Source organism: Anabrus simplex, chromosome 1 (genome assembly GCF_040414725.1).
Source record: "Anabrus simplex isolate iqAnaSimp1 chromosome 1, ASM4041472v1, whole genome shotgun sequence".
NCBI classification, from domain to species: Eukaryota; Metazoa; Arthropoda; class Insecta; order Orthoptera; family Tettigoniidae; genus Anabrus; species Anabrus simplex.
Window position 1 is genome coordinate 1,575,565,914 of NC_090265.1, and position 27,577 is coordinate 1,575,593,490.

The 27,577-nt window shown below is 39.1% G+C and overlaps 1 protein-coding gene across 5 annotated transcripts in view; it reads left to right on the forward strand.

Annotated features, from left to right (window-relative positions):
* GAPcenA (GTPase activating protein and centrosome-associated) overlaps nt 1-27,577 on the forward strand; it is a 316,010-nt gene that overhangs the window by 64,168 nt on the left and 224,265 nt on the right. For 3 of the 5 annotated variants that reach the window (XM_067138159.2, XM_067138163.2, XM_067138160.2), the window contains exon 7: nt 16,219-16,494. The exons of 1 other annotated variant lie outside the window; for it this stretch is intronic. In XM_067138159.2, the coding sequence (XP_066994260.2) occupies nt 16,219-16,494 (276 nt within the window). The remainder of the gene's footprint in view (nt 1-16,218; nt 16,495-27,577) is intronic. One more of the 5 variants, XM_067138162.2, reaches the window with a different exon arrangement.

Sequence of the window (27,577 nt, forward strand, 5' to 3'; positions counted from 1 at the left end):
ATCGTTTGAAAATCAGATGAAAGAATTTCAAGCTCGTCTCGACCAAGCAACCGTGGCTGCCAACAGTGCTACCAACTCCCACAATATGCTCCAGGATCTCCGCTCGGACTCCACTGATTTCCAGGCCACTGTTGGAGCTGAATTGGTCTCCACAAAAGAGGAGTTAGTCTCATTGCAGCGAACAGTGAAAGTGCAGGAGGAAAAACTGGGCCAAGCGGAGCACTACTTTAGGTGAAATTGCCTCCTCATCCACAGGATCAGTGAGTGCCCAGAGTAGGATATAGTGGCTAAGGTACTCAATATGGTGAAGCAGAAACTAAACATCGAGCTTACCATGGAGAGCATTGACCACTCTCTTAGGCTGGGGGCCCGTAGAAGAACTGCTGCTGATGTTCTAACAACAGGGAAGAAGCCGATAAGAGTGAAATTTACTCGCTATCATCAACGGTAATGCTGTCTGGCAGGGTAAACGTGCCCTCAAAGGGACGGATCTCGTGGTCTCGGAGTCTCTCACTGTTACTCAGAAAGGGATGCTCAACAAGGCACGTGAGCTGGTGGGAGGACAGGCTGGTCTAATAGTAATAATGTACAGTGACAGGAGGAAACCCTATTTCAACACACCCGCGGAGCTGGACATACTCCTCAACCGGCTGGATGCAGACAATGAAAGAAAGTGACAATTAGCTTAAGTTTGTATTATAGTGTTTTATTTTTTAGTATGAATGTGAGTGAGTGCATGAAAAGCTGGCACGACATTGGAGGAGATTCGAAGGTAAGAAGCATATATTCAACTTTGTGTGATGAGTACCATTATAGCCAATGCCTACTGTGGACCTGACTGTCCCCCTACCCCTAACCACTCCTATCCGAGACGGGAAACACCCCGCTGCCACAGCTCATTAATGAAAGTATTTCAGGCCAACTTATGATCATTGAACTGCATTCACTTAAATTCTCAATCACTACCTGCCCATCACGAGGGGCTAACAGCTCTTCTTGAAATCAGCAATTTACACCAACTTATGTTAGTGAGAGCTGGTTACGCGCAGCTGTTCCTAGTAGTATGGTTCACATAACGGGCTATAATATTTACAGGCATGACCGAATACATAAAAGAGGTAGAGGAGTAGCCTTGTTCTGTAGAGATGATATTAAATGTAAAATTATATCCACTTCTGCGCACTGTGCTGACCTGAGACCTGATTTCATTTTTGCCGAGATCACTGTGACAACAGTTAAAGTCCTAATAGGAGTAGTTTATCGGTCACCACGGATAGGTCACCTCTCAGACGTTGAAGACATTCTACAGAGACTATCACCTGCTTATGAACATATTTTAATATTTGGAGATTTCAATACTAATTTAACGGGAACAGGCTGGAGATACAAAACAACTGTTAAGTATTTTCCACACATGTGACATGACAATACTTCCACTAAAACCGACAAATCATACCTCATCTTCTCATACACTAATTGACTTAATTATCATTAACAATACTCAGAAAATAGTATCACATGGTCAAATCCCTACTCCCAGCATATCAACACATGACTTAATATATTTGTCTTACTCTTTCATTCATTCCATTCCTGACCTGGTCGAATGACTGGAAACAGGCTGTGGATTTTCATTCTCTCTCAAAGGGACATTAAACATATAAACTTAGATCATCTAAGACCGGGCGAGTTGGCCGTGCGGTTAGGGGCCTGCAGCTGTGAGCTTGCCTCCAGGAGATAGTGGGTTCAAATCCCACTGTCGGCAGCCCTGAAGATGGTATTCCCATGGCTTCCTATTTTCTCACCAGGCAAATGCTGGGGCTGTACCTTAATTAAGGCCATGGCTGCTTCCTTCCACCTCCTAGCCCTTTCCTATTCCATTGTCGCCGTATAAGACCTATCTGTGTTGGTGCGACGTAAAGCCACTACAGAGAGTTACAATAATTGAAAATCTTTTCAATCTTTTCAAGATTTTCAATTATTGTAACTCTCTGTGATTAGATTTTGATACGGAAAATGAAGCTGATTACTTGCAAGTAAAGCCACTAGCCAAAAAAAAAAAATGATGATCATCTAAGAGTTGATGCCTTGAATAGTCGATGGGATGACGTAAAAAATGTAAACTGTTTCGATGAAAAAAATGAAATGAATTGAAATGAAATACATCAGCTCTCCCAGTGCGCATGAACAATATTGGACACTTCGGAATAGAGTTAAAATAATAATCCGAAATAATTAATTTTCTTTTTACCAACATCTGACTAGCTTATAGGACGTGATGAAATACCCATACTCATAATAAAACACATCACTGACATTATTCTTCCTGTCATTACTCATATATGCAACACCTGCCACAGAAGTGGCCTCTGTCCAACAATGTGGAAAAATGCCATTATAAAACCTGTTCCAAAAACTCCCTCACGTGTACTTGTAACAGATTATCGACCTGCTTGCATACTTTCATCTCTCTCTAAGCCTCTTGAACTCATAGCATTACTGATTATTTAAATAAATACAAAGTATTTGACCCTTTACTTTCCCTTTTTGAAACCCGAAAGTAAAGGGTCAAATAATTTGTATTTATTTAAATACAGTAGAAGTCCGTTATAGCGAGAATTCACAACAGCGGAAAATTCACTCGCTATAACGGATTGTCGTTATATCCGATTTTGTATAAAAGTCGGAAAACCCTTCATGCACTTTAAAATCGGTATGAAATGGCAATTAGTCTGTTCAAAACTTGCGTTTCCGCAATGATATCCACACTACGGCTTACTTGTTTGTTATTTTTCATAATCCGATACTACGTGAAAGTGTATGTTTAATTTCATTCTGAAAAGAAAAAATAGTACCGTATTTCGCCGAATCCAAGATGAATCCCACTTTTTCCTTCAAAAAATTGAAATCAGACTCAAAATGAAGTTTGTAAAATCATATGAATGCCTTGTTGTACAGTAGGCCTACGCATTTTTATACGCCGAACATTGACTTTCGTCGGGGTTTTTTTTTTTTTCGGCTGCACAATTATTCTTTATTTCCGCGGGTTTAAGGACCAATAACTTGACATTGGCATCATAATACCGAAGAGAACTCGCTGAAAATTTTCCGGCAATACCTATTCCATGTGTCTATAAAAGTGTTACTTTTATGCAGCGTCAGATATAACCGGCTACTGCTACACGCACGTCTCGCTTGTCGGATTCGGCCAAATTCAGCGACTAACGATGTATAGGCCTAATCGCGAACGTTGAAAGTCAACGAACGAGTTTATTGCGCCACGGTATGGCCAGTCCGCCCTTGCGTTTTTCGTGCACATACCTCACAATATCATCTTCGACTTCTTTAAAGCGTCCTTGTTGCGGACCACTGAATGCATTTTTTGTACAGTACACATTGTTTTAGCTCTTTGTCTTCAAGCTAACGCCAAATATTGGCTTTAGTTAGGCCTATGCCGTATTTTCTTGCGGCTGCACAATTATCCTACATTTCCGAGTGTTTAATAAACATTAACTTAAAATTGGCATCATAATATCGACTAGAACCCGTTGAAAATTTGCCGGCAAAACCTTTTCCACGTATCTTTAAATTACTACTATCCACCACGAAAATATTCCTGCTGTCTATAAACCTTAATTTTACTAAGCGCCAAGTTCAATAGACGCGTTATGACTCTGCCACTGAGTAGCCATGGCTTTTCTAAGAATTCGGAAGGGTCGCATGTTTTGATGCCATTCTGCAGATTTGAGAAACACACAGGCACTGTGCAACCGGTTGTCGCGGCTAGCGATGTGTAGTAAAGAGGCGGTCGTTTATTGTCAACTAATTCTGTGCGTGTGTGAAAAGAAGCAGCTTGGTTACTGCGGTTGTTGCCAGTGGTATCCATTAACTTACTGTTGGGCCGCGAATGCAACAACCCTTGAGTTTTCGCATGAGATTCTGAGAAAAAAAGTCTTGGATTCGGAGAATACGGCATCACTCCAGAGATTTCTGTAGCAAACACCTCAGCTTTCTTCTTCAAACAGCGTCACCTAACCTAACCATATGTGTACCCTATCATGAAAACATATTTGAAACGCATGTAGAGAAATAAACCTCCTCGCGAAAAATTTACATGTAAATAGCCGTAACTAAACGCGAGAAGATACGAAATATCCTCTGAAATCAGTAATGTACTCTGCCATATCTTGAGGTGTATCACATTCTTACTTAATTTCCATATATAACATTAACAGTAAGACATCATTTACTTCAGTCCTTATTTTTAACGAGTTAACAACTGTTATCGGCTACGTTATTTACGCATTTGTTACGAAAACGTGTTATCCTCTTTCATTTCGAATTTTCTTTGGAGAACAGCAGTCGATGGGTATTACTAATCAACTCCAACGTCGCCTTTGAATGTCAACGAGAGAGCTCGCAAATGCACAAAGTGAGAAAACTATACCGTACCGAAGATGATCGGTCGCATTTTGTTGCAAACGTTTCAGTTTTCTTATTCAGACAGCGTCACGTATCCTAACTTAACCGTACTATACGTATGATGAAAATACACTTCAAGCGCCAGTAGAGAAATTATACATTTCTCGCTATAAATTTTCATAATAGCCTTTCCATAATTTAACCAGACGCGACAAAATATAAACTAACCTCTGAAATCAATTAAGCACTGCCATATCTCGAGGTGTATCCCATTCTTACTTAATTGCAGTATTTAGTCTCAAAATTAAGTGGTCGTTTAGTCGGCATTAATTTTTAACGAGTTAACAACCGTTATCGGACACGTTATGTGCGCATTTATTACGAAAATATGTTCTCTTTCATTTCCAATTTTCTTTACGGAACAGCTGTCGACGGATATTACTAATTGACTCCGACATCGCCTTCGAATGTCGACGAGAGAAATCGCTGGTGCACATAGCGAGGAAACAATGCCGAAGGTAATCGATCGCATGCACTATCATCGCTGGGGTGCATAAATATTGGTAACAGAAAAAATTGCGCGCGCTTAATCGCTCGTAATAACGGATGCGCTAGTGATAGGGTTCTCGCTGTAACCGAAGGACCATACACAGTTTAATATAGGAATTTTGAAGGGACAGAAAAAAGTCGTCGCTATAACCGGGTTCTCGTTATATGCGTACTCGCTATAGCGGACTTCTACTGTAGTCAGTAATGCTATGAGTTCAAGAGGCTTAGAGAGAGATGAAAGTATGCAAACAGGTCGAAGGTTACAGACGACATGAGACATGCGATGGATGAACGGCAGGTGAAGTTACTTGAACTACTTTATTTTAGTAGTGCCTTTGATACAGTAAATACAGACATACTGGTTGCTAAATTGAAATCACTTCACCTTGGACAGACAGCTCTAGAATTCTTTCACTCATATCTTACCAAACGAAAATAATGCGTAATTCTTCAGAATAGGTCATCTGAATGGGTAACGAAATATTCAGGAGTACCACAGGGCTCAGTACTTTTATCACTTCTCTTTGTTATCTATATTAATGATATATCGACACAGCTAAAGACACTGTAAGTATCACTTGTATGTTGACGATCTACAAATCTATTATCACTCCAACATTTTGGACATCAATCAAGCAATAGGTTATATGAATTTTGACTGAAATATCTGTACATACGCTTATGACAACTATATTTTAATTAGTCCATTAAAATCTAAAGCAGATGAAACAAATCAGTGCGCTAAAAAGCAAAAATCATTCCTCCACTAAATCTATCTGGTAAAATTATTCCATGGGTTCGAATCCCACTGTCGGTAGCCCTGAAGATGGTTTCCTAGGCCTTTCCTATTCCATCATCGCCATAAGACCTATCTGTGTCGGTGCGACGTAAAGCAAATAGCAAATAAAATTATTCCATACGAAAACTCTGTAAGAAATCTAGTTGTTATTATAAATGAGTCTTAACTGGGAAGAACACATTACCAGTGTGTGTAGAAAAGTGTACGGCTCCCACCCACCGACTAAAATATCATCAGAATATGCTGCCACTAAACATGAGAATTAGGCTTATAAATACTCTTATCCACCCTATATTTTCCTAATGTGACGTAGTACTAATTGATGCCACAAGAGAACAACTAAACCGATTACAACATGCTATCAACTCTTGTATTCAGTTTTTTTTTTAATTCGTTAGGGCCATCTATGGACCACGGTGCTTGTGTTTTAGCTGTTTCTTGAAGTCATCGTCGTTGTTTGCCACAATTGGTGTTCTTAGCGGCTGGTTTGGCAGCTGTTTTCTTGTTGGTACCTCGAGCTTTCCTGATGGCCCAGTAGTCCTTCATTTTCCGGCTAAATTCAATCTTACGTTCCTCAGACCATTTCCTGGTCTCGTCTTTTGGTCTGTGGGTAACTTCTGTGAGGGATGTTACAAAGGATTTAGTTTTAAGAGTTGAATGATAGTTACTCCGATCAGCTATGTCGTTTTGATTTATGTGGAGTTCCGAAAGGTCCTTCTCCACTTGCTTCATCCACACGAACCCAGTAGCTTTGCCCTTGTTAGCAGCCTTGAAGATCCTATGAGATAATCTATTTGAGTCCATTCTGGATAGGTGTCCGTAAAAAGCCAGTCGCCTTCTTTACACTATGATGTCCATATACCCCTTATTATCGTCAACTTTCACTTCTAAAATTTCAACAGTATAGAAACCTCCACATGGCAGTATTAATATTTTGAGTATTAAACGAGAATATCCCATACTAATCTTCACAACTGAATTTCCTTTCCTCTTTCCACCAGCATAACACATACTCCAGCAGCACACTTGCTATCCCTCTCAGTAGGTCAGCAGCATATAGCCGTTCTTTTGTTGAAAATGGAGCTAGAATATGGAACTCTCTCCCACATAACATTAGTGCCGTAAGCTTAAATCCCTTCAAGTCGCCTTGCCATGAGCATTTCCTTGATGTGTATCGCCAGATTGAATGAATCTTGTGTGTGTTTTTTTCTAATAATATTTTTTGTGCTTATATTACGTCTTTTGTCTCATGTTACTCTGTGAGTTCATAAGATTAAGAATATTCATTTAGCCTTATGTTATTTTTGTCATGATACTTCTAGGTTGTAAGATATTATAAATATTTCTCTCATATGTACATTGCTAAAAATTGTGGTTAAGTGTAAGAGAGGACCATGAGTCCTAACTTTATAAAGGCAAATATTATAATATAATAATAATAATAATAATAATAATAATAATAAATTAAAACATTACAGCACCGTGATAAAAACAGAATGCTTGTATACCAGTGAATGCCTGTCCATGAACTACAAGCTGGAGAAGCTAGAGGTCCTGGAAAGAAGAATCCATAAAAAAAGTTATGGGAGCTGTCTAAACTGAAAGCGGATGGAAACTTCGGAGTAACAAGGAAGTTTACGAGAAGGTGGAAAGAATCTCAGAGATGATGAAGAAAAGGAGGCTGGCGTTTCTCGGACATCTATACAGAATGAACGCAAACAGACTTACCAAACAGATGTTTGATTACTTCTGGAAAAAAAATGGCGTATGGCTTTTAGTGCCGGGAGTGTCCGAGGACATGTTTGGCTCACCAGATGCAGGTCTTTTGATTTGACTCCCGTAGGCGACCTGTGCGTCGTGATGAGGATGAAATGATGATGAAGATGACACACACACACCCAGTCCCTGTGCCAGAGAAATGAACCAATTAAGGTTAAAATTCCCGACCCTGCCGGGAATCGAACCCGGGACCCCTGTGACCAAAGGCCAGCACACTAACCATTTAGCCATGGAGCCGGACATTACTTCTGGAGAAAAAAAGACCACTACAGCATGGATTAAGGAAACGAAGAAGGATATGGAAAGGTTAAGCATCTTGGAAGACCAGCTGTTAGAAGGGAATACGTTTAGGAACACACTGAAGAATTTGGAAGGTGTTCAAGCTGCAGGAAGAACTAGGAAGACCGGAAGAGCCTGGACAGATGAACAACGGAAGCAGGCCAGCGAACGCATGAAGGAGTATTGGACACAGAGAAAACTCCGCACGAAGAGAAAGAAATGAAGTGGTCCATTCGCTTGGAAAAAAAAAAAAAATTTGTATCAGTGTGTTTAGATTTGCATGAATACCTTTGTGTTTTTTCTGTTTTAAACAGAAGATTGGGTGCAGCAGATTGAAGTTAAAGATTATCTGGTGTGTATCAGTGTTGCAAAGGAAAGATGAATGTTAACCTTTCTACTCTCTGCTTATTTAAATCACTTGTTTAATGAATAGGTTGAAAAGACCCGAAGACCCATGCTGCTTGTTATCAGTAATAATGAGTTAAGAATTCATGCAAAGGACTATATGAACACTGTTTAAATACCTTTATTATTACCACATTTGCACAGTACATCTACAGCCTTGCATATTCATATGGAAAAATATGAGGAAAAGATGCCCTTACCATTCCTTACCACTTTTAAAGGTACATATCTGTTTTCACACTACTCAAAAATTGCTTTAAACCCATCCCATAGGCTGTTTACATTTTTATTTACCATTTTACATTGATCATAATTGTTTTTCTTTTTTTTTTTTTTTTTTTTAATTTCCCCATGCTTCTCTTATCAACCGTACGGTATTGCCTAATTCCCCTTCTTTTACATTCCTTTCTATCAGATTTATTTTTAACTACGACAAAGACAGCTTTATGAACACTTATACGGTCTATTATTTCTGCTTCTTTATAGAAATCATCTGGTTTTATCAGCATCCTGTCTAGAATATTTTTCCCTCTAGTTGGTTCTGTCACTTTCTGATTCAGGTGTCCTTCCCATATTAACTTATTCACCATTTGTTGGTCATGTTTCCTGTCATTTGCATTCCCTTACCAGTTAACATTTGGTAAATTGAGATCACTGCTACAATCCGTAGTGTAACAATTAGCACTATTAGCTGCCATCCTCAGGGGTCCAGGTTCAATTACTGGTACTGCCAGAAATTTAAGAATGGCAGGAGGGCTGGTATGTGGTTGGAATGGTTACATGCAGCTCACCTCCATCGGAGGGGGGGCTGAAAAGAGCTGCACCACCTCCGGATGAGGACACAAGTTTACTTCTTTTACCAGCTACAATTATGTTCCTTTCTGTGTCGTTCCTCCACATAGCTGATTATCTTATCAAATAGGGCTGATGACCTAGATGTTAGGCTCCTTTAAACAACAAATATCATCATCATATCAAATAATTCTGCATTAGTGTCAGCGCCAGGATCGCCAGGTCTGTCCACCCTAGCACTGGCTACAGTTTCCTGATTATCAGGTACACTGGGCAGACAGACCAGAGAAGCTCAAGGAGGTGTGTCCATAAGAGTTAGAAAACACTTTACAAATACAGCCAAAACTATTAGGACATTTTTGTGGGAACCAATAAAAAGACATAAAGAGGAAACGTGCTAAAAAATGAAGAAAATACATTGTTAATTTAAAGTTAGATTTGAATGTAAAAATCATTCCAAGAAATAAGTTTTTATAATTATAATTAAGGTTCAGAAGTTGAGGAAGAATCCTTCTTTTCTTGAGTGTCCGAAGATGAGGCCCAACATATGTTCATTCTGGGTCATTGTAGGCCAGAAAATGGTAGGGTGTATTTGTCCTTTTTTTGTCTTTATCAGCATTTTTTGGCTCTTTGGTCTGTTTTAGCCTTATGTTAGGTCTTAACACCTTTTTTTTTTGCAACATCCCCTTCTTTTGATTACATTTTTACTGCACATTTTCAATTTGAATCATCATTAGTTCATCCATCACTTCTTGAACATCTGTTCTCTAAAATACATATAATTGAACCACACCAGAAAAGAGAGAAAATGAAATGAAACTAGTGCTTGAAAAAACCAGGGGTATCAAATTATGTGCAAGATAAGTCAAATATTGAAAGGACAAAAGTTTTATGGCCGGGCGAGTTGGCCGTGTGGTCAGGAGTGTGCAGCTGTGAGCTCGCATCCGGGAGATTTTGGGTTTGAACCCCACTGTCGGCAGCCCTGAAGATGGTTTTCTGTGGTTTCCCATTTTCACACCAGGCAAATGCTGGGGCTGTACCTTAATTAAGGCCACGGCCGCTTCCTTCCCATTCCTAGGCCTTTCCTGTCCTGTCGTCGCCATAAGACCTATCTGTGTCGGTGCGACGTAAAGCAAATAGCAAAAAAACAAAAGTTTTGTGTGAGTGCTTTTTAAGAGAAAGGTCTCACTTACTTCAACCCTTAACATCTGTTCATGTGGAGAGAAGTTTCTACGATGTTTCACAACGTGCTGTCTGAAAACAGATGATTCTTTGCAACTAAGAACCTGGAGATGACTTGTAATATACTGCATAGCCAACTGAGGTAAGGTTTCTGAATTCTAATTTCTGTAACCCTGGTGCTGTGAAGATAAATATGTTTCCAATTATACTCATTTCAATTTCTTTCTCTAGGATGTCCATAGCAAGTTCGCTGAATTTATTCTAGGTGGAAAAGATATTTCGTTGTAAATTCTGCACTTCTTAAACATCTTTTCTCTGTATGTTGTATACAACCAGACGTTTGCATTTTTAAGCATTATTTTCCTTCATTAAATATGTAATTAAAACTAACATTATTAATGAATTTGAATAGCATTTTTTCCATTTTTTGTCAGGTTTTAGGTCCTTGTTGGATATTTTTAGGTCTTTTGACAGGTCTTTTTTAAGCAATTTGTAGGTCTTAACTTCTGACTCCTAATTATAATAATTTCGTGTGGCTATTTCTAGCCGAGTGCAGCCCTTGTAAGGCAGACCCTCCGATGAGGGTGGGCGGCATCTGCCATATGTAGGTAACTGCGCGTTATTGTGGTGGAGGATAGTGTTATGTGTGGTATGTGAGTTGCAGGGATGTTGAGGATGGCACAAACACCCAGCCCCTGAGCCATTGGAATTAACCAATGAAGGTTAAAATCTCCGACCCGGCCGGGAATCGAACCCGGGACCCTCTGAACCGAATACCAGTATTCTGATTATTCAGCCAACGAGTCGGACAATTATAATTAATGGAATGAATAAGGAAATACAGTAATACATTTTAAAAACACCAACATAGTGAAGCATCAAGGAAAAGCGTTCTTAGAAACACAAACTGTACACGTCAGTATTTGCATAAAAATTTAAGAATGTCCATCATCTGGGCAATTTGCACAGGTTTCATGTGTGGATTAGCATCCACTTTCTCAATAATTTTTCATCGTTTGTAAACTTTCCAGCTTTCTTCTTCTCCATAACTGAATGTCCTGCCAACTAGTATGCGTAAGCACAGTAGGCCTAATTTATGTATCCTGGTTACACAATTCACTTACGAACATAAAATTAAGCACCAATGTGTCAGATGAGCTATTATTGCACAAAATATACGGCCGCAAAAGCACGCAATTTAAAATTCTGGATGAAGACATCTTTTGCTCTTGTACAAGCAGACAAATTCTGAATAAACACGTAGATGTACATGGTTTTCTTACCAATCAAAGATTAATAGAAGGTTCTGACATATTATCAAAGTACAAAAGCCTTTAAAATGCCTATTTACACCATGTGTCAAATACAACATCAAGTACATATCTCATTGTGTCACTACACCAGTTCTAATTATTGCTATGAGTTCTTGTTATTTTATTAACACAAGATGGAAATGGGCATATAAAGACTTTTGTATTTGATAACATATCAAAACCTTCTTTTAATCTTTGAATGGTAAAAACCTATGTACATATTTCAATGTGACACTACGCCAGTTTTAATTATTGTGTCCTTGCTCTTTTGTTTGTGATAATGTGGTTATGGCTGATGATATTTAAAATGTAAAAACTGGTCCCATATTAAATAAATGTTGTAAATAACATCTACACAACACGTAATTTGTATTGAAAAGGTTGAACCTTATAAATAACTTATCTCTCTGATCTCAGTTCAATACGGAAACAATAATGAAGCTTATGTGTTTGAATTACCTGTAACGACTTTAGACCATCCTTGCAAGTCCTCACTACCAACATCGGCTGCTGCCCCAGCTACTTCGAGACACATAATTCTCTTTTTAAATATTTATTTTCATTCCTTAGCGACTGCATATCTTGTTGAATCAACAATATCATCAATAAAATATTGTCACTATTTGCAGTATTCACTGCAGTGTCATCCGCTGTCATAGAGTCCGTACTCTGTGTAGGTCTGATTTTCACGCCGCCATCTACAATGCGATTCTCGGCACAAGTTACACGCCCACATTATATTTCCTTTTTCACTCTTATCTACCTTTCCACACTTAAAATGAAACCATTCATCACACACGGTGAACTTTACGCCATTTTTCACTACTTTCTTGCACTTAAAGCATTTATCTTCTGAATCTAAATATAGTTTTTGCAGAGATGAAGCACACCTAACACTGTCTGCCGCCATCTTTTTTCATTCCATTTGATCTGTTAAGAGGTGCTGATAGTCATATAGTATGCTCACCACCATCCATTCTGCATTATGTTTTCTGACATTCTTAATGTTTTGAAAATATCTGCGCATATCTACGCATATCTTCTCCTTCTCAAACTATCTTCCTTATATTGATTTTTCTGAGATTAATTGCTACAAAGCTACAAGTTTTCTAATAGTAAGTTTGTTTGTTTGTTTGTTTGTTTGTTTGTTTGTTTGTTTGTTTGTTTGTTTGTTTGTTTGTTTGACCTTCAAATAATAATTGTAAATATCTTGATTAAAACTGCATGGTCTTTATTTATCTCTTCTTTTCTAGAATTGAGAGCTTAGATGTACCACTTTCGTAAGTATCAGCACTTTCTCTTTTTTCAGTCTCTGACATCAGACATCATCTCCCTTATCTGACTACAACAGCCATAATAATAATTCTCCTATATGCAAATTAACTTACCAAAAAGGGGCAGTGGTTATGTTTGAGAATTGTGTTAGACTATCTATATATATAAAATAAGAGTTATGTCTGTACATTGTTCAGAATTTTAAAATTATGGTATTTCTGTATTGGTAGTGTCCATAGTAACTAGGAAATGCACTTTTAAATTTTCCGTAATTTCTGTCTGTCTGTCTGTCTGTCTGTCTGTCTGTCTGTCTGTCTGTCTGTCTGTCTGTCTGTCTGTCTGTCTGTCTGTCTGTCTGTCTGTATGAATGTATGTACACGCATCACGAGAAAACGGCTGAAGATAATTTAATGATAATCAGTATGTAAAGTCCAGGTTAAAGCCGCTACAATCTAGGCTATAAATAATTATATTCACACTGATAGAAATGGCCGTTTAGGGGAAGACCTAAAATTTAAATCTCAAATATTTATGTTATTAGTGGTCTATCTTAATGAAAATCAGTATGAATAGTCAGAGAATAAGTCCCTACAATATAAGGCATAAATAATCTTATTCACGCTAAGAGAAATGGTAGTTTAGGGGGAGGCCTAAAATTTAATTTTCAAATATTTTATTAGTGGTCCTATCTTAATGAAAATCGGTATCGAAAGTCAGGGAAAAAGTCCCTACAGTCTAGGTCATAAATAATCTTATTCACACTAAGAGAAATGGTAGTTTAGGGGAAGGCCTAAAATTTAATTCTCAAATATTTGTTATTACTGATCTTATGTTAATGAAAATCGGTATGAAAAGTCAGGGAATAATTCGCTACAATCTAGGCCATAAATAATTTTACTCACGCTGAGTGAAATGGTAGTTTAGGGGAAGGCCTAAAATTTAATTCGCAAATATTTGTGTTATTAGAGGTCATATCAATAAAAGTTATTCCGATCATTTAGGTCTTATACATTTTTACCGTACTGGCTATGATAACGGAGATATTCTTGAATTTGGATTTTTGTTGCTAAGTCCATATCAGCGTCGAGTCACGGGAAAATGGGTGAACAGAATTTAATGAAAATCGGTGTGTAAAGGAACTACAGTCTACGCTATAAATAATTTTGTAAGATGCCCTAATACTTTAAGGTTAAGTTAATATTCCACCTTTACAATACCATAAGTGTATTGTTTATTTATTGAAACAACATTATTAAATAATATGGGACATGTTTTGTCTAACTTGTAGACATCATCAGCCGTAAGATATTCAAGAAAAAGCTTTAAAAAGGACAAGGACAGAACAAACACAATAAAATCGGTTGTCGAACACGTCAATCAAAATAGCGAGGATGTCCAGAATGTTCCAAGTACAAACATTCAAATCCTGTTGACGAAAAAACTTAAATTCACACACATGAGAACGATATAGTAAAGCTTGTTGTTAAAATTCTCCTTGAGTGTGCTGTTGATATGCAGCAATTAGGTGCGTCGGCAAAAGCTATATGATAATCGGTATGTAAAGTCCAGTTTAAAGCCACTACAATCTAGGCTATAAGTAATTTTATTCACACTGATAGAAATAGCAGTTTAGGGGAAGACCTAAAATTTAAATCTCAAATATTTATGTTATTAGTGGTCTATCTTAATGAAAATCAGTATGAATAGCAAAAGCTGACGCCGACGCACCTGATTGCTGCATATCAACGGCACACTCAAGAAGAATTTTAACAACAAGCTTTACTATATCGTTCTCATGTGTGTGAATTTAAGTTTTTTCGTCAACAGGATTTGAATGTTTGTACTTGGAACAATCTGGACATCCTCGCTATTTTGCTTGACGTGTTCGACAACCGATTTATTTGATTGTGTTTGTTCTGTCCTTGTCCTTTTTAAAGCTTTTTCTTGAATATCTTAGGCTGATGATGTCTACAAGTTAGACGAAACATGTCCCGTATTATTTAATAATGTTGTTTAAATAAATAAACAATAAACTTATGGTATTGTAAAGGTGGAATATTAACCTTAAAGTATACGTTCGACAATACAGACTTTACGATGAAATTTATTTTATGTAAAAACGCCCTAATATCAGAGAGTCGAAAGAAAACTATAGTAAATGTGAAGACCTACAATACAGAAAGCTCATAACATTGATCAACAATAATATCACATTGATGTGCTTTGTGTCTCTCTTGCTACTCAACTCCAATAGATTGGAATACTGCTGTATACCGGGTATTTTTTTAAAATTTGCTTTACGTCTCACCAACACAGATACGTCTTATGGCGACGATGGAAAAGGAAAGGGCTAGGAGTGGAAAGGAAGTGGCCCTGGCCTTAATTACGGTACAGCCCCAGCATTTGCTTGGTGTGAAAATGGGAGACCACGGAAAACCATCTTCAGGGCTGTCAACAGTGGGGTTTGAACCCACCACCTCCCGAATGCAAGCTCACAGCTGCACGCCCCCAACCACACGGCCAACTCGCTCGGTTGTACCAAGTATAACAGCCTGCTTGAATATTGGCGGGAAGTAGCTGGGGAGTTAGATGACTTTCTTCTTTAGCATGCCATTCCTCTGGTTCATTAATTTTCTGATACTACTGGTACGTAACACACTGGTTGATCATAGCATTTGAACTATTCAATCCCTACTCTGAGGCACTGATTGGAATGAGCAGTGTGCATATTTAACGGAATAATGGCAGAGGAGTGTTCACGGCTGTCTGCGTCCTGGTTAGTCCAGGACTGGAACTTTGGACTGTTAGTTCAGCACCGTAGTACTGTTCGTTAAAAGTGAGAAAATTGCTGTTTTTCATTTGATTGAGTATTTTATATGATAACGTTGCTTTTAATCACTATATTCCTACTGACGTTTTTGTAATGGCCTAAGTTGACTTCAGTTAGGAAAACCACAAAGACAGTCCTTCTGAGAATCCCGTAGCGAAGCACGGGTACATCAGCTAGTTGTAGATAATTCTGGATGTAAATAACAATTTGCAGCGACATTAACAACACTCCCAACAATATAATAGCATTTGATACATAAAAAGAGACACTGTGATAAAATGAGATAAACTATCCATTCATTTGTCAGCTCATGTTGTGTGTTGCAGGAACATAACACTTCTTAACCAGTCAAAACCTTTGCTTACATCAATCACCACAACAATCACAGCACTCATATCAAGCAGCAACATTGTTTAAGAAGAAATTTAGTCATAACGTTATTGGAAGGGAAGTAGTTTCTTTGCTTCTGCAGTTGTAAGCTGTTATTTTTTTGTAATGAAATTTACTTGGGTATGAAAAGTGGTGTTGTATTATCAAACAAATTGAAAAAGCAGTCCTCTGCTTCTTGATTGTTACATGCTTGTCTTCTTCAGCAGGTGTCCATGGGTTCAGGCACAGGTGACAAGCAGTGTTACATCATATCAGGTCACTGGGACCCTGCTGATCCAGCTTTTGAAGCCCTGAATGTGGAAACACCTCGTGATGGACGTATGTACATCACTGTTGCTGTGGACTTGGTGATCCGTGGTATTCAAGAACCTGTACGATTCCTCATCGAGACACCAGTCAAAGTGTTTTCACAGAATGAACGCTTCTGGTACTTCAGCCGACGTCCACTTATCCAACAATTCTACCTCAACCTGAAGGAGGTACAGTGTTACTTTAGCACATCTCTGATCATTTGGGAATAGATTTCTGTGATATAAAATGTTCGAAATATGCAAACACTTATCTAAAAACTTTTCAGAAACAACTTGAATGTGTCCTTTCAGTGTAATTATGTATTAACTCAAATTTTCAAATATTTAAGGTACCTTAAGATTGGACAAAAGCAGTAATTGCACCTCTCTGTGAGCTAGGGAACAGAAAGGATTGCAGCAAGTATCAAAGTATTCCTTTAATTAGTATACCAACTAAGCTGTTCACAGGCATTTTGAAAGGAAGTTGCAATCAGTGGTAGAGAGTAAATTGGATGAAAGCCAGTGGTTTCAGACAGCAGAGAGGTCGTTAGAACCTGATATTCAGTATACCGACAAACTGCAAGGACGTATTCCTGACTGGAAATGGAGGAAAAAATGTCCTATGAACATGTGTCCGGAAATGCATCGTTGCGATGGTAGATGGCACTGACGAATGAAATTTTCTCTGACTGCTTGCAGTGTGTTTCTTCTGTTGCAGATAGTGTGATTGAAGCAGCGTACTGTCGGAAGCAGAATGGTCCGGTATTCATGTTGGGAACAAGCCGAGATGGTGTTTGTGTGCGGCCAAGCCAATGGAAACGATTGAGAGGCAGCACGGCTATACCAAAACAAGTACCCTCACAGACACCAACCACATCACACAACGTTTCAAGTCATTTTTGGGCGTTTGTGTGATCGTGGGTCCTTTCAGACAGACGAACATGTAGGGAGGCGGCGGACTGTGCGTACACCATATCTGGAGGAACAGGTTCTACAGGACATTGAGACGAACCCTAGTACAAGCTCCCGGCAAGTGGCCCGCCAACATGGTGTAAGCCAGACTACGATTATGTGTATCCTGCATGACAACCGCTATTATCCCTATCACCTGTAACGAGTGCAAGGATTATCAGCAGCGGATTTCCCTCTACAGGAAGGATTTTGTCGATTTTTGCACCAGGCCATCACAGTTATGAGATTTCTGTCGTCAGTACTCTTTACCTATGAAGCAACCTTCACCACAAATGGCATCTTCAATCTGCATAATCCTCATCTGTGGGCTACAGAAAATCCCCGAGGAATGGTTTGAAGCGTCTCACCAGCATCGGTTCAGAATCATTGTTTGTACAGGGATTCTTGGCAACCACATATTTGGACCAGTTATTATTCCACAACACCTCAACGAAGGAACGTACCTGGACTTCCTGCAGAATACTCTGCCTGGATTGTTTGAGAATGTGCTTTGGCAATAAGACAGGTTATGTGGTTTCTGCCTGATGGTACACCACCCCACTTCCGCATTACAGTTCGCCAACACCTCAACAACATCTTCCCCAGGCGCTGGATAGGATGCGGAGGCCCTGTTGCATGGCCTCCTAGATCACTGGACTTAAACCCCCTGGATTTTTACCTCTGAGGACATCTGAAAAGCGTTGTGTATGCTGAACCAGTTCCTGATGTGCAGACCCTTCAACAGCGTGTTCATGACGCCTGTGACGGTATTCGGCGAGAGGCCGGAACGTTCGAAAGAATGAGATAATCCATGATCCGACATCTGAACGTGTGCATTGCAGGTCATGGAGGTCGCTTTTAACATGTACTGTGACGTGGATGCGATTCAGCTATGTACTGTGTTCCGGGGCTATTTGTTGTCGTTGCACACATGCCGTCCATTTCTGGACACATGTTTGTAGGACATTTTTTCCTCCATTTCCAGTCAGGAATCAGTCCCTGCAGTTTGTCGGTTTTATTAAAGTTCACCCTGTATGTCAAGTAATTGCAAATGCTAAGGGAGGAATAGGCAGTTATGTTTCTTTCATAGATCTAGGGAAGGCATATGACAAGAGTACCAAGGAAAAGGATTTTAACCATGCTGTGGAATTATGGGATTAGGGTTGCAGTTTTGCTTTATTTGACTTAATTCCAGTTGCTCATCTAGGAGCATAGGATTTCTGTGAAACACTTCCATCTGGTCCTATTATTTTCAAGCCCCTTCACTTCTTTTCAAATCTTTCCCACTCGTAGGCACTCCCTCCTTAATAGTCTTCTTCCGAGCGTTAAGAAGGAAGCTACTTTTTCAGTGTCTACTCAATTAAAATAACTTTTAGTCTGTTGCAACTAGAAATATAACACTTAAAACACTAGATATGTTATAGTATTCTAAGTATTTTGATAGACTGAAAAACTTGAAAAATCTTCTAAAATAATTATTCCTTAATTGGAATCTTTTATATTTCCACCATTCAATTTATTTTGTTATCTGAAGATCTCACAGACTAAAACATGTTCTGATGTTATGTATTTATATATAAGTAAGTATTGAATGCTGAAAATATAAAAAATTCCAATTAAAGGAATAATAATTTTATTAATTAAAGTCAATATGAAACAAATATGATATTCATCAATTGCAGTTGAAAGTCTTCTTCGAATGGCCGTGTTTTTTAACTCCCTGGTAGGTCCAGTTGAGTGCTGTCTTTTCAGTGGTTCCTGTAGGCTTCCTTAGGGTTTGTCCCATCCAACACCACTTCCTCTCTTTTATCTGGATTTCAGTTGGCTTCTGATTTGTTTCCTCTCATAGATCTTCATTTGATATGACATTGGCCATTTTGTGTTGATTATACACCTTAAGCAGCTATGTATGAAGACTTGCAGTTGTTTAGTTGTCTTCTGTGTGGCTTTCCAGGTTTCTAAACCATGAAGGAGAATGAACTTAACATTTTTGTTTGTAAGTCATATCTTAGTCCTTCTAGAAATGTTCCTGATCCTCAGTATAGAATACAGTTGAACAAAAGGATCATTTCCTTTCCTGATGTGGTTCTTGATGTCTTCTTCTGCTGCTCCATTTGTAGTAACAATAGTCTGAAAATATACCATGTATAAAAAATATATAATTAATCTTGGAATTTACCCTCTTCTGCTTGGTCTTATTGATATTTACTTTAAGCCCAGCAGCCTCTGCCTCATCCTTCAACCTTAATTTATAAGTGTTCTTAAATTAGGAGGGTCCGTAAAGGTTAGAGGCATGCTGCACATGACTAACAGTAAGAAGAAATGTTTTATCATGTGTCTTCAGTCCCCTAACCTAGCGATGGTTGTACAAAATATATGGACCAAAAATAAGTAAAATTTGTTCGCGTCAGCACTTAAACGCTTAAACTGACGACTTCCACACCCATGAAAGTCTCACGAAATGCCGTAACTGGTCTACAGTACCAAATGTGTTCAACAGGGGATTTATGTAAATTAACGTATGGTAAACAAAATAAAACACAATCTTACCTTGTATGAATTCATACATGAACGATTTCACACGTGTGTTTTCCAGCTTCAAAATTGGTATGTTTGCTTTTAAGAATGTGTTTGCTACACATTTTCCAAGGTATTCTAAGATTTTAATTTTATTTTACACTGTTAAATAAAACACATAGTAATTGATGTCTGGATGTATGATTTTTCACCTTATTTGTGAGGCTTGAACACCGTAATATGTTTTACATATGTCAAGTGTTTTTGGGTGGAATCTTATCTTTCCCACGACACCTGACAATTACAAAGCTTGCTTATTGCTGTACTCTTATCAGTGCAATAAAACCCATGTTTTTTATACTAGAAAGCTCTATCAACTCCAGGTGCTTTATGGTTAGACATTTTATAACATTTCAAATACACACTCAACAGAATGACTCTATACACGTACACGCTTCTCCCCATGTAGCAGCAGCAAACAAAAGCCGGTCACACAGTCTGGTCTTCCTTCAACCAGCTATTATAAATGCTGATATTATCAACCTGCATTCAATGTTACAGACTTGCAGTCACTCTACAAAAGGTTGATTCTTGAGCTTGAACTCAGGGAAAAAATCACTTGTTTCAAAATGGAATCTTTGCACATACCTTTTGCTAATTGTTACAACAATCAATGTTTTTGCAAAAACACATCAAATTCATGTATAATTTTTTAAAAACACGTTAGAGGTTGTACATCAATAGTAATTACACATATAAAACTGTGTTTTCAGAAAATTTGCAACTAGAAAATATTCTGTTCTCAACCAATCTGCACCTCCATGAAATATTCCTTCCAACTGTTCTTCCTGGGTGGTCAGTAATTCACCTCTCTTGTTTTTAAAAGGCTTATTCCTGATAAATCCGATGCTGCTTCTTCCTGTTGTGCTTGCTCATCATCATCATCTATATGTAGACGCACCTGTTTGTGGTGACAATTTTGCCCAATTTTGTCATTTTTTGAAGGTTATTTCGGTATATTTTTCGCTATATTTTGTCAATAATTTTGCTAAATTTTATATCCTTTTCTCAGGGAAAAAAGTAAACTAGAAGATAGTTGATAAGCATATTTGCAGTAAAACATCATATTTTATTTTTACATATGTGTAAGGAAAATGAGAGTTTTGCTTCTGCTAAGAACGTATAATTCACATATCAAAGCATGGATGTTTGAAAAATTTCATCCTGCCACTTTAACAAAGTGCCCACATTCTGATTTTAGGGAAAGAAGAATGGCAATAATGATAATATCTTTACCTGCTTTACATGAACTACAGTACAATCTAGATCCCTAAACACTGTGTATGGTTCAAGATATTCTGATATTGAAAGTTTTTGTAGGATGAAAATTTGCTTTATTAGATGAAGTACTTCATTTTCTAAATCACTTCTCATTATGCTTATTGGATCAGAGAGTTATTTCACATAATTTTGTCTCTAATTTTGTGATTTTGCTTAAAAGGTAAAGAGTTCTCACTGACTACAATATTTCTCAGAATCCAAGACAACGGGTTTTTCCTCAGAATCTCGGGTGAAAAATAACAGGTCATCTTACATTTGCGACCTACTCCCCCAGCGCACACGCGCGCGCAGAACTCGTTAACCATCAACATCTGCGCCTTTATTAAACATCCTTAGCCGCGGCAGTCGATTGTACTGTGCCTGTCTGTGTAATGTCCCTTGTTCTCAGGATATAGTGAAGAGAGAATGACATCCTACCAGCCTCTACAAAAACTTTTCTCAAATCCGCAGAATGGTATCAAAACATGCGAGACTTTGAAGTCTTGGAAAGGCCACGGTTACTCAGTGGCAGAGTTATAACATGTCTACTATACCTGACGCTTAGTAAAATTAGACCTAACAGTTTTTTAGACAGTAGGAATATTTTCGTGATGGATCGTGGTTTCTAAAGACTGTGGAACAGGCATTACTGGAAAATTTTCTCGTAGATATTATGATGCCAGTTTTAAGGTAAAGGTTATTGAACACATAGAAATGAAGAATAATTGTGCAGTCGCAAGAAAATACGGCATAACTGAAGTCAATGTTCCGCAAGAGCATGAAGACAAATATAGTTAAAAGAATGTGTACTGTACAAAAATTAATGTGTTCAGTGGCCCGTAACAAGCACGCTTCATAGATATCGAAGATTAAATTGTGAGGTAGGCCTATGAGCGCGAAAAACACAAGGGCGGAATGGCCATACCACAGCGCAAAAACCTCATTGACCTTTAATGTCCGTGTCCTTATAGCTAGCCACTGATGTCGGCCGAAGCCGACAAGTGAGACATTCGTCAAGCGGCATAACTAAACCTGATGTTCAGTGTTGGTGTGCAGATGAAGATAGTCTGAAAGTGCATACTGTACAAGAAAGGCATTCATATGATTTCACAAATTAATTTTTAAGGCCGATTTAATTTTTTGGAATGATAGAGTAGCGATTGTCTTGCATTCAGTGTCGTCTTGGATTCGGAGAAATACGGTATATGTCCTTAGCTTTCTTCCATGTTGATTCAACATCCATCTCAGGTTCCGGTTCAAGGTTAACAGCAGGTTCTGGTTTAACAGCAAGAGCTTCAAAGCGATTTCTTAATTCTGTCTGGAATTCTTTCCTTTTGCCTTCGTTTTGCAATTTACCTACATGTACTGCCAGTTAAACGAGACTATAAAGAGATGGAAAAGATGGTTATTATTATTTGAATGCTACAGTTGGTTCTAACAATTAGAGCCTAGAACAAATTATGGGAGTGCATGGAATTGGTGACAGAAATAAAAATGGGAACCTCTTCATTGACTTCTGTTTCAGCCATGATCTGGTCGTGGGTGGCACTCCATTTCCACATAAACAATGCCACAAATTACACAGTATAGACAGATTATGTAACAGAAAACCAGATAGGCCGCATCGCCATAAGTAGAACGTTCAGAAGATTGCTGACTGATGTGTGAAATAAAAGAGGGGCATATACTGGAAGTGATCAACACTTGTCAGTTACAGAGTTTAAAATGAAAATTGCAGCAGTTGGAAGGATATTTTGAAAAAATTCTCCCCTTTTTTTCCTGTCTCAGAAATATCTATCGGAGCGCAATGATGGTCACATTGTAAATATTGGTCCTGAATCGAGCTGTCCGCCCTTAGCCTTTGAAGATTCCTCTTCACCACAAGACAGTGATTCCCCCACTTTATGTAACCCCAAGAGAGGACAGTTGGCTCATCCGCTAGCTTTGCCATTCCAAAGGTCTTCTTCTCCACCGCACCTGCCATTGAGGTCTTCTCAGATTTCAAAGGTCCTTCTCTGCCACACCTGCCATTGAGGACTACTCAGAACCTCATTAGCCATCAGTTTTCAGTATTCCTGTAGGATCTTCACATCTACCGTAGCGATCGTTGGGCACACAAGGTCCGCACTGTACACAGGCAATCCCCTGCTTTGTAACATTGCCCATCTCTCATGATATGGACGAGGGCTTGGACTTGCAGGGGGACAGAGGCAGGTTATTCCAGACAGTCAAAGGCATTCATGTTGATAGTTGGGCTGCAATGAAAATTGATGTTAGAATGAGTTCTTAGTTCAGAGTAGTTATGGACGTTATACAAGGCTGTAATCTTTCACCTTATGTTGTTCATAGTGCACATGGATCATACTGGTAGGCGTAAGATGGCAGGGAGGGATTCGGTTGAGTTGGGACTAAAACCATATGTACAACACAGTTTACATGGGAACTGTGAGCAATTCTTACAATTTTCAGTAAGGAGTTTGACTTATGCCAATGACTTAGTGTTAATGACAAATTGTGCTGAAAACCTGCAGTCTAATGTCCTAGCATTTGAAAAGCATTGCAACAAGTGTGATATGAAAATCAGCATTTCCAAGACTAAAATGATGTCAGTAGGAAAGTAATCAGAGAATTAAACGTCAGGTCAAGAATACAAAAACTGAACTGGTAGATCATTTGAAGTATTTGGGATGGGAAGGAACAAAGAAATGCAAATCTAGTCATTGTCCTTTAATGTTTTCTTTCTGCTTCTCCTCCTTCCCACACTGACATGTCATCATAGTTGTTTTGTTACGTGATGTTCCTATGTTTCTGTATATAACTCAAGTCTTTGGCATGTGTAGTCTCCCAGTTGCAGTTGCAATCAACAGTACTTTATTCTGTAAGATAGAAGTGAATTCTTGGATGAAACAATTTTTACATTGATCTGATTTCAGATCAACCTTGTTGTTCAGGAGGGAAATTTAGGTGGACTCAGGATATTATGTAAACAGAAGTAACGGACATGAAAGTAGCAAGAATGATTGCTGGTACAGTGGAACCTCGATTCTCCGTTTTTGGAGGGACCACCGTAAAAAAACATACAACACGGGAAAACGGAAAATCCGGGAATGAATGAACCATGAACAATTTGGCTAAACATCACAAAAAAGAAATATGTATACTTAAAATCTTACAAACACCCCTAAACCAAACCAAACTACAGCCCCAATGGGCCTTCCGCCTACCAAGCGACCGCTGCTCGGTCCGAACGCCTGCAGATTACGAGGTGACACATGGTCAGTGTGACGAATCCTCTCGGCCGTTATTCCGGGCTGTCTAGACCGGGGTCGCCATCTCACCATTAAATAGCGCCTCAATTAAAGGTAATCGTAGAATGAGTGAACCTGGAACCAGCCCTCATATCCAGGTAAAATTGCCTGACCTGGCCGGGAATCGAACCTGGGTCCTCCGGGTGAGAGGCAGGCAAGTTCGACCGCGGGGCCGGCTTCAAACATTAATTATCGGTACGCGACTTAAAAGTCTCGCAACTTTACATTCAGTTTTACCGGGGAAACTTCGTCAGTTTCCTCTGAAAACTTCTTTCAGATCAGCAAATTTGATCGGTCAAACTGTTCGAAAAACCTAATAACATCAAGCCAAACAATCGACCACAAGTATTTTTTAATTCTCGAATCTAATAAAATAAAGCACATTGAATACAAAAGCGCCCAACATGATGGCGAAATCTCTTTTTCTTTAAATCTTCCATTGTAATTTGGTCACCGGTACCTAGGTACTGTTCGTAGTCAGTTTGTGGAAATCTTGTACCGCGCAAATTAGGCCTACGGCCTATATCGACTTTTAAAGGTTATGTTGAACTCGAGAATATTGTTTTGAATGTAAGTATAGATTCTCAAGTTTTTGAATGCATTATATTCAATTATATCCGTCACTAATCACGATTACATTGGAAAGAGAAAAAAAATATCATCAAAACTTCCTAATTTACGGTTATTCGCGACCTTGAGCTCAGCTGGAAACCGCTCGCTGTCCAAGTCGGCACGAGTGCGAAATGATGCAAAGGTTTTTACATGTAATGTGCGCAAATAAAACGACTGGGGTTTTAACATTTTAACACAATAACGTGAAATTCCTAGTCTTACATTAGGACCAAAACAGTAAAAGGCAATCCCAAAACCTCCCATGGCTTTATGTATGTAAGGTGCAACATCTGTTCAGGTCTCGATAACGTAATCGTATAGGCTACGATAATATTAAGATACTCAATTTGTGTTACTGTACTTAAGAAGGAGCAGTTTAGATTCCTACCTGAAAGCTCAGTGACTATACAGTGCCCTGAGGGAAGTGCCGAAAACCTGTTCGGGGATACACTCGGAAAAAAAAAAAAAAGTAAACATCTAACCCTGGACATAATGTACACGCTTCGCAAGTACGAACATTTGACGAAACTCGTTCCGTCTTCAAGCAGAGCTGTCGAAATGCGTTCTGTCTCCTTCCAATTGTTGTGGACACTCTCTGCTTTATGATTTCGATTCTCCAAACAATACCACCCGAATGCGATGCTAAGATGGTCCCTTATGCAAGTTCACCGCCGATCACTTTTCCTCTTCCTCAAATTACCGCAATGACTGGACGTTAACACCAAGATCCGCAAGTATGCCGTGGCCGTCCTTTCGTGAGATATAGTTTCTTGAAAAACGCATGATCGAGGATTTAGCGTTGATGGGACTGAAATTTCTGAACGGTTGATGCGGGAAATCGCTTCTTCTAGGAACGGATGATGCGGGATTTTTACAACGTGATTTAATTAGGATGCTCGCGGGACCACGTAATTTGAATGGATAATACAGGAAAACGTAGTTTCGGGGAACGTATAATGGAGGTTCTACTGTACAAATACGTGGGAACAATGGTAAAAGTTTGCTCAGAATGATAAGATAAAGGCTAAGTTACAAATAAACTTATGGACGAAGCTGTACGCATAAACCATTTTGGTGGAGAGATCGTGACGCTAAAGGAGGAGAATAATGGACTTGGCTTTGGAGGGTAAGAGAACTAGAGGGACACCAATCTTACAATTGGTAGACTCAGTTTTTACTGATTTAATGAAAAGAGAGGTACTGAGCTCGATAGCTGTAGTCGCTTAAGTGCGGCCAGTATCCAGTAATCGGGAGATAGTGGGTTCGAACCCTACTGTTGGCAGCCCTGAAGATGGTTTTCCGTGGTTTCCCATTTTCACACCAGGCAAATGCTGGGGCTGTACCTTAATTAAGGCCACGGCCGCTTCCTTCCCATTCCTAGACCATTCCCATCCCATCGTCGCCATAAGACATGTCTGAGTCGGTGCGACATAAAGCAAATAGAAAAAAAAGAAAAGAAGGTGGAGAGAAACGAGGCCACAGACCTAGTTGCAAGTGGAGGATTATGGAGGCACTTAGTTAATTCACAGAGCCTTCCAGGCTGAACATAATGTATGCATGTATGTTGCCTATAATATCAAATTTCACTTGTATCATTTACCAGATATTTTTCTTTCCCTTCTGTATACTGTATATGGTATATATGCGAATAATCCCTGCCATTGATTAATACCTGCACCCTAATTTTAGGAGAGGAAATTTTGAAGAGAAAAAAAAAACCATGTTCCTTGTGTGTTCGTATAGTTTTGTTAAATATTTACACTAGTGTCCAAAAGTTAAGCATAAGTTACGAGTAAGCAGGGCAATAGGAAATAGACTGTAAATCGCACGACATATGCACCTACCAAACTTACATGTGTGCTCAGTATAGGAAAGGAGTGTTCCCTGCTTTGACTAGCAGCGTAACCACAAGGTAAACACAGCCAGTACCTGCGCCCCATATTCCCTCAATCGTGTTTGCCCTGTTATAGTGTGCGGAGTGTAGCCTCATGGTGAACGTGACAACATAATGGCACAACGACGCCATTTGGACCCCGTTTTGCAGGTTAGAATACTCGGCCGCCTGGAAGCAAGCCAGGCACAGACCAAAGTCGCCGTATCCTTAAATGTGCTGCAAAGTGTCATTTCCAGGCTTTGAAGACTATTTCGAGGCACAGGAGATGTTAGTCATAGGCCAGTACCAGGTCGACCAGGGTAACCACCCCACAGCAGGACTGATATCTAGCCTTAACCGCTTGACGAATTCAGAGTGCACCTGCAAGACAATTGTTGGTGGAGCTTGCAGCCATCTCAGGGGTTGCTGTTTGCCCGACGTCCAGCGGTGTGCGTCCCGCTCACTCCAGCACAGAGACGGGCCCATTTACTGTGGAGCCGTCAACGTCAAAACTGGACCATGAATGAATGGAGGCATATGCTCTTCACAGATGAATCCTGCTTCAGTTTGCACAACGATTCCCATCGCACATTAATCTGGAGAGAACCAAGTAGCCGATGCAACCACAGGAACATCGTGGAACGGGACCAGTATGGTGGTGGTGGCGTCATGATGTGGGTCGGCATCATGA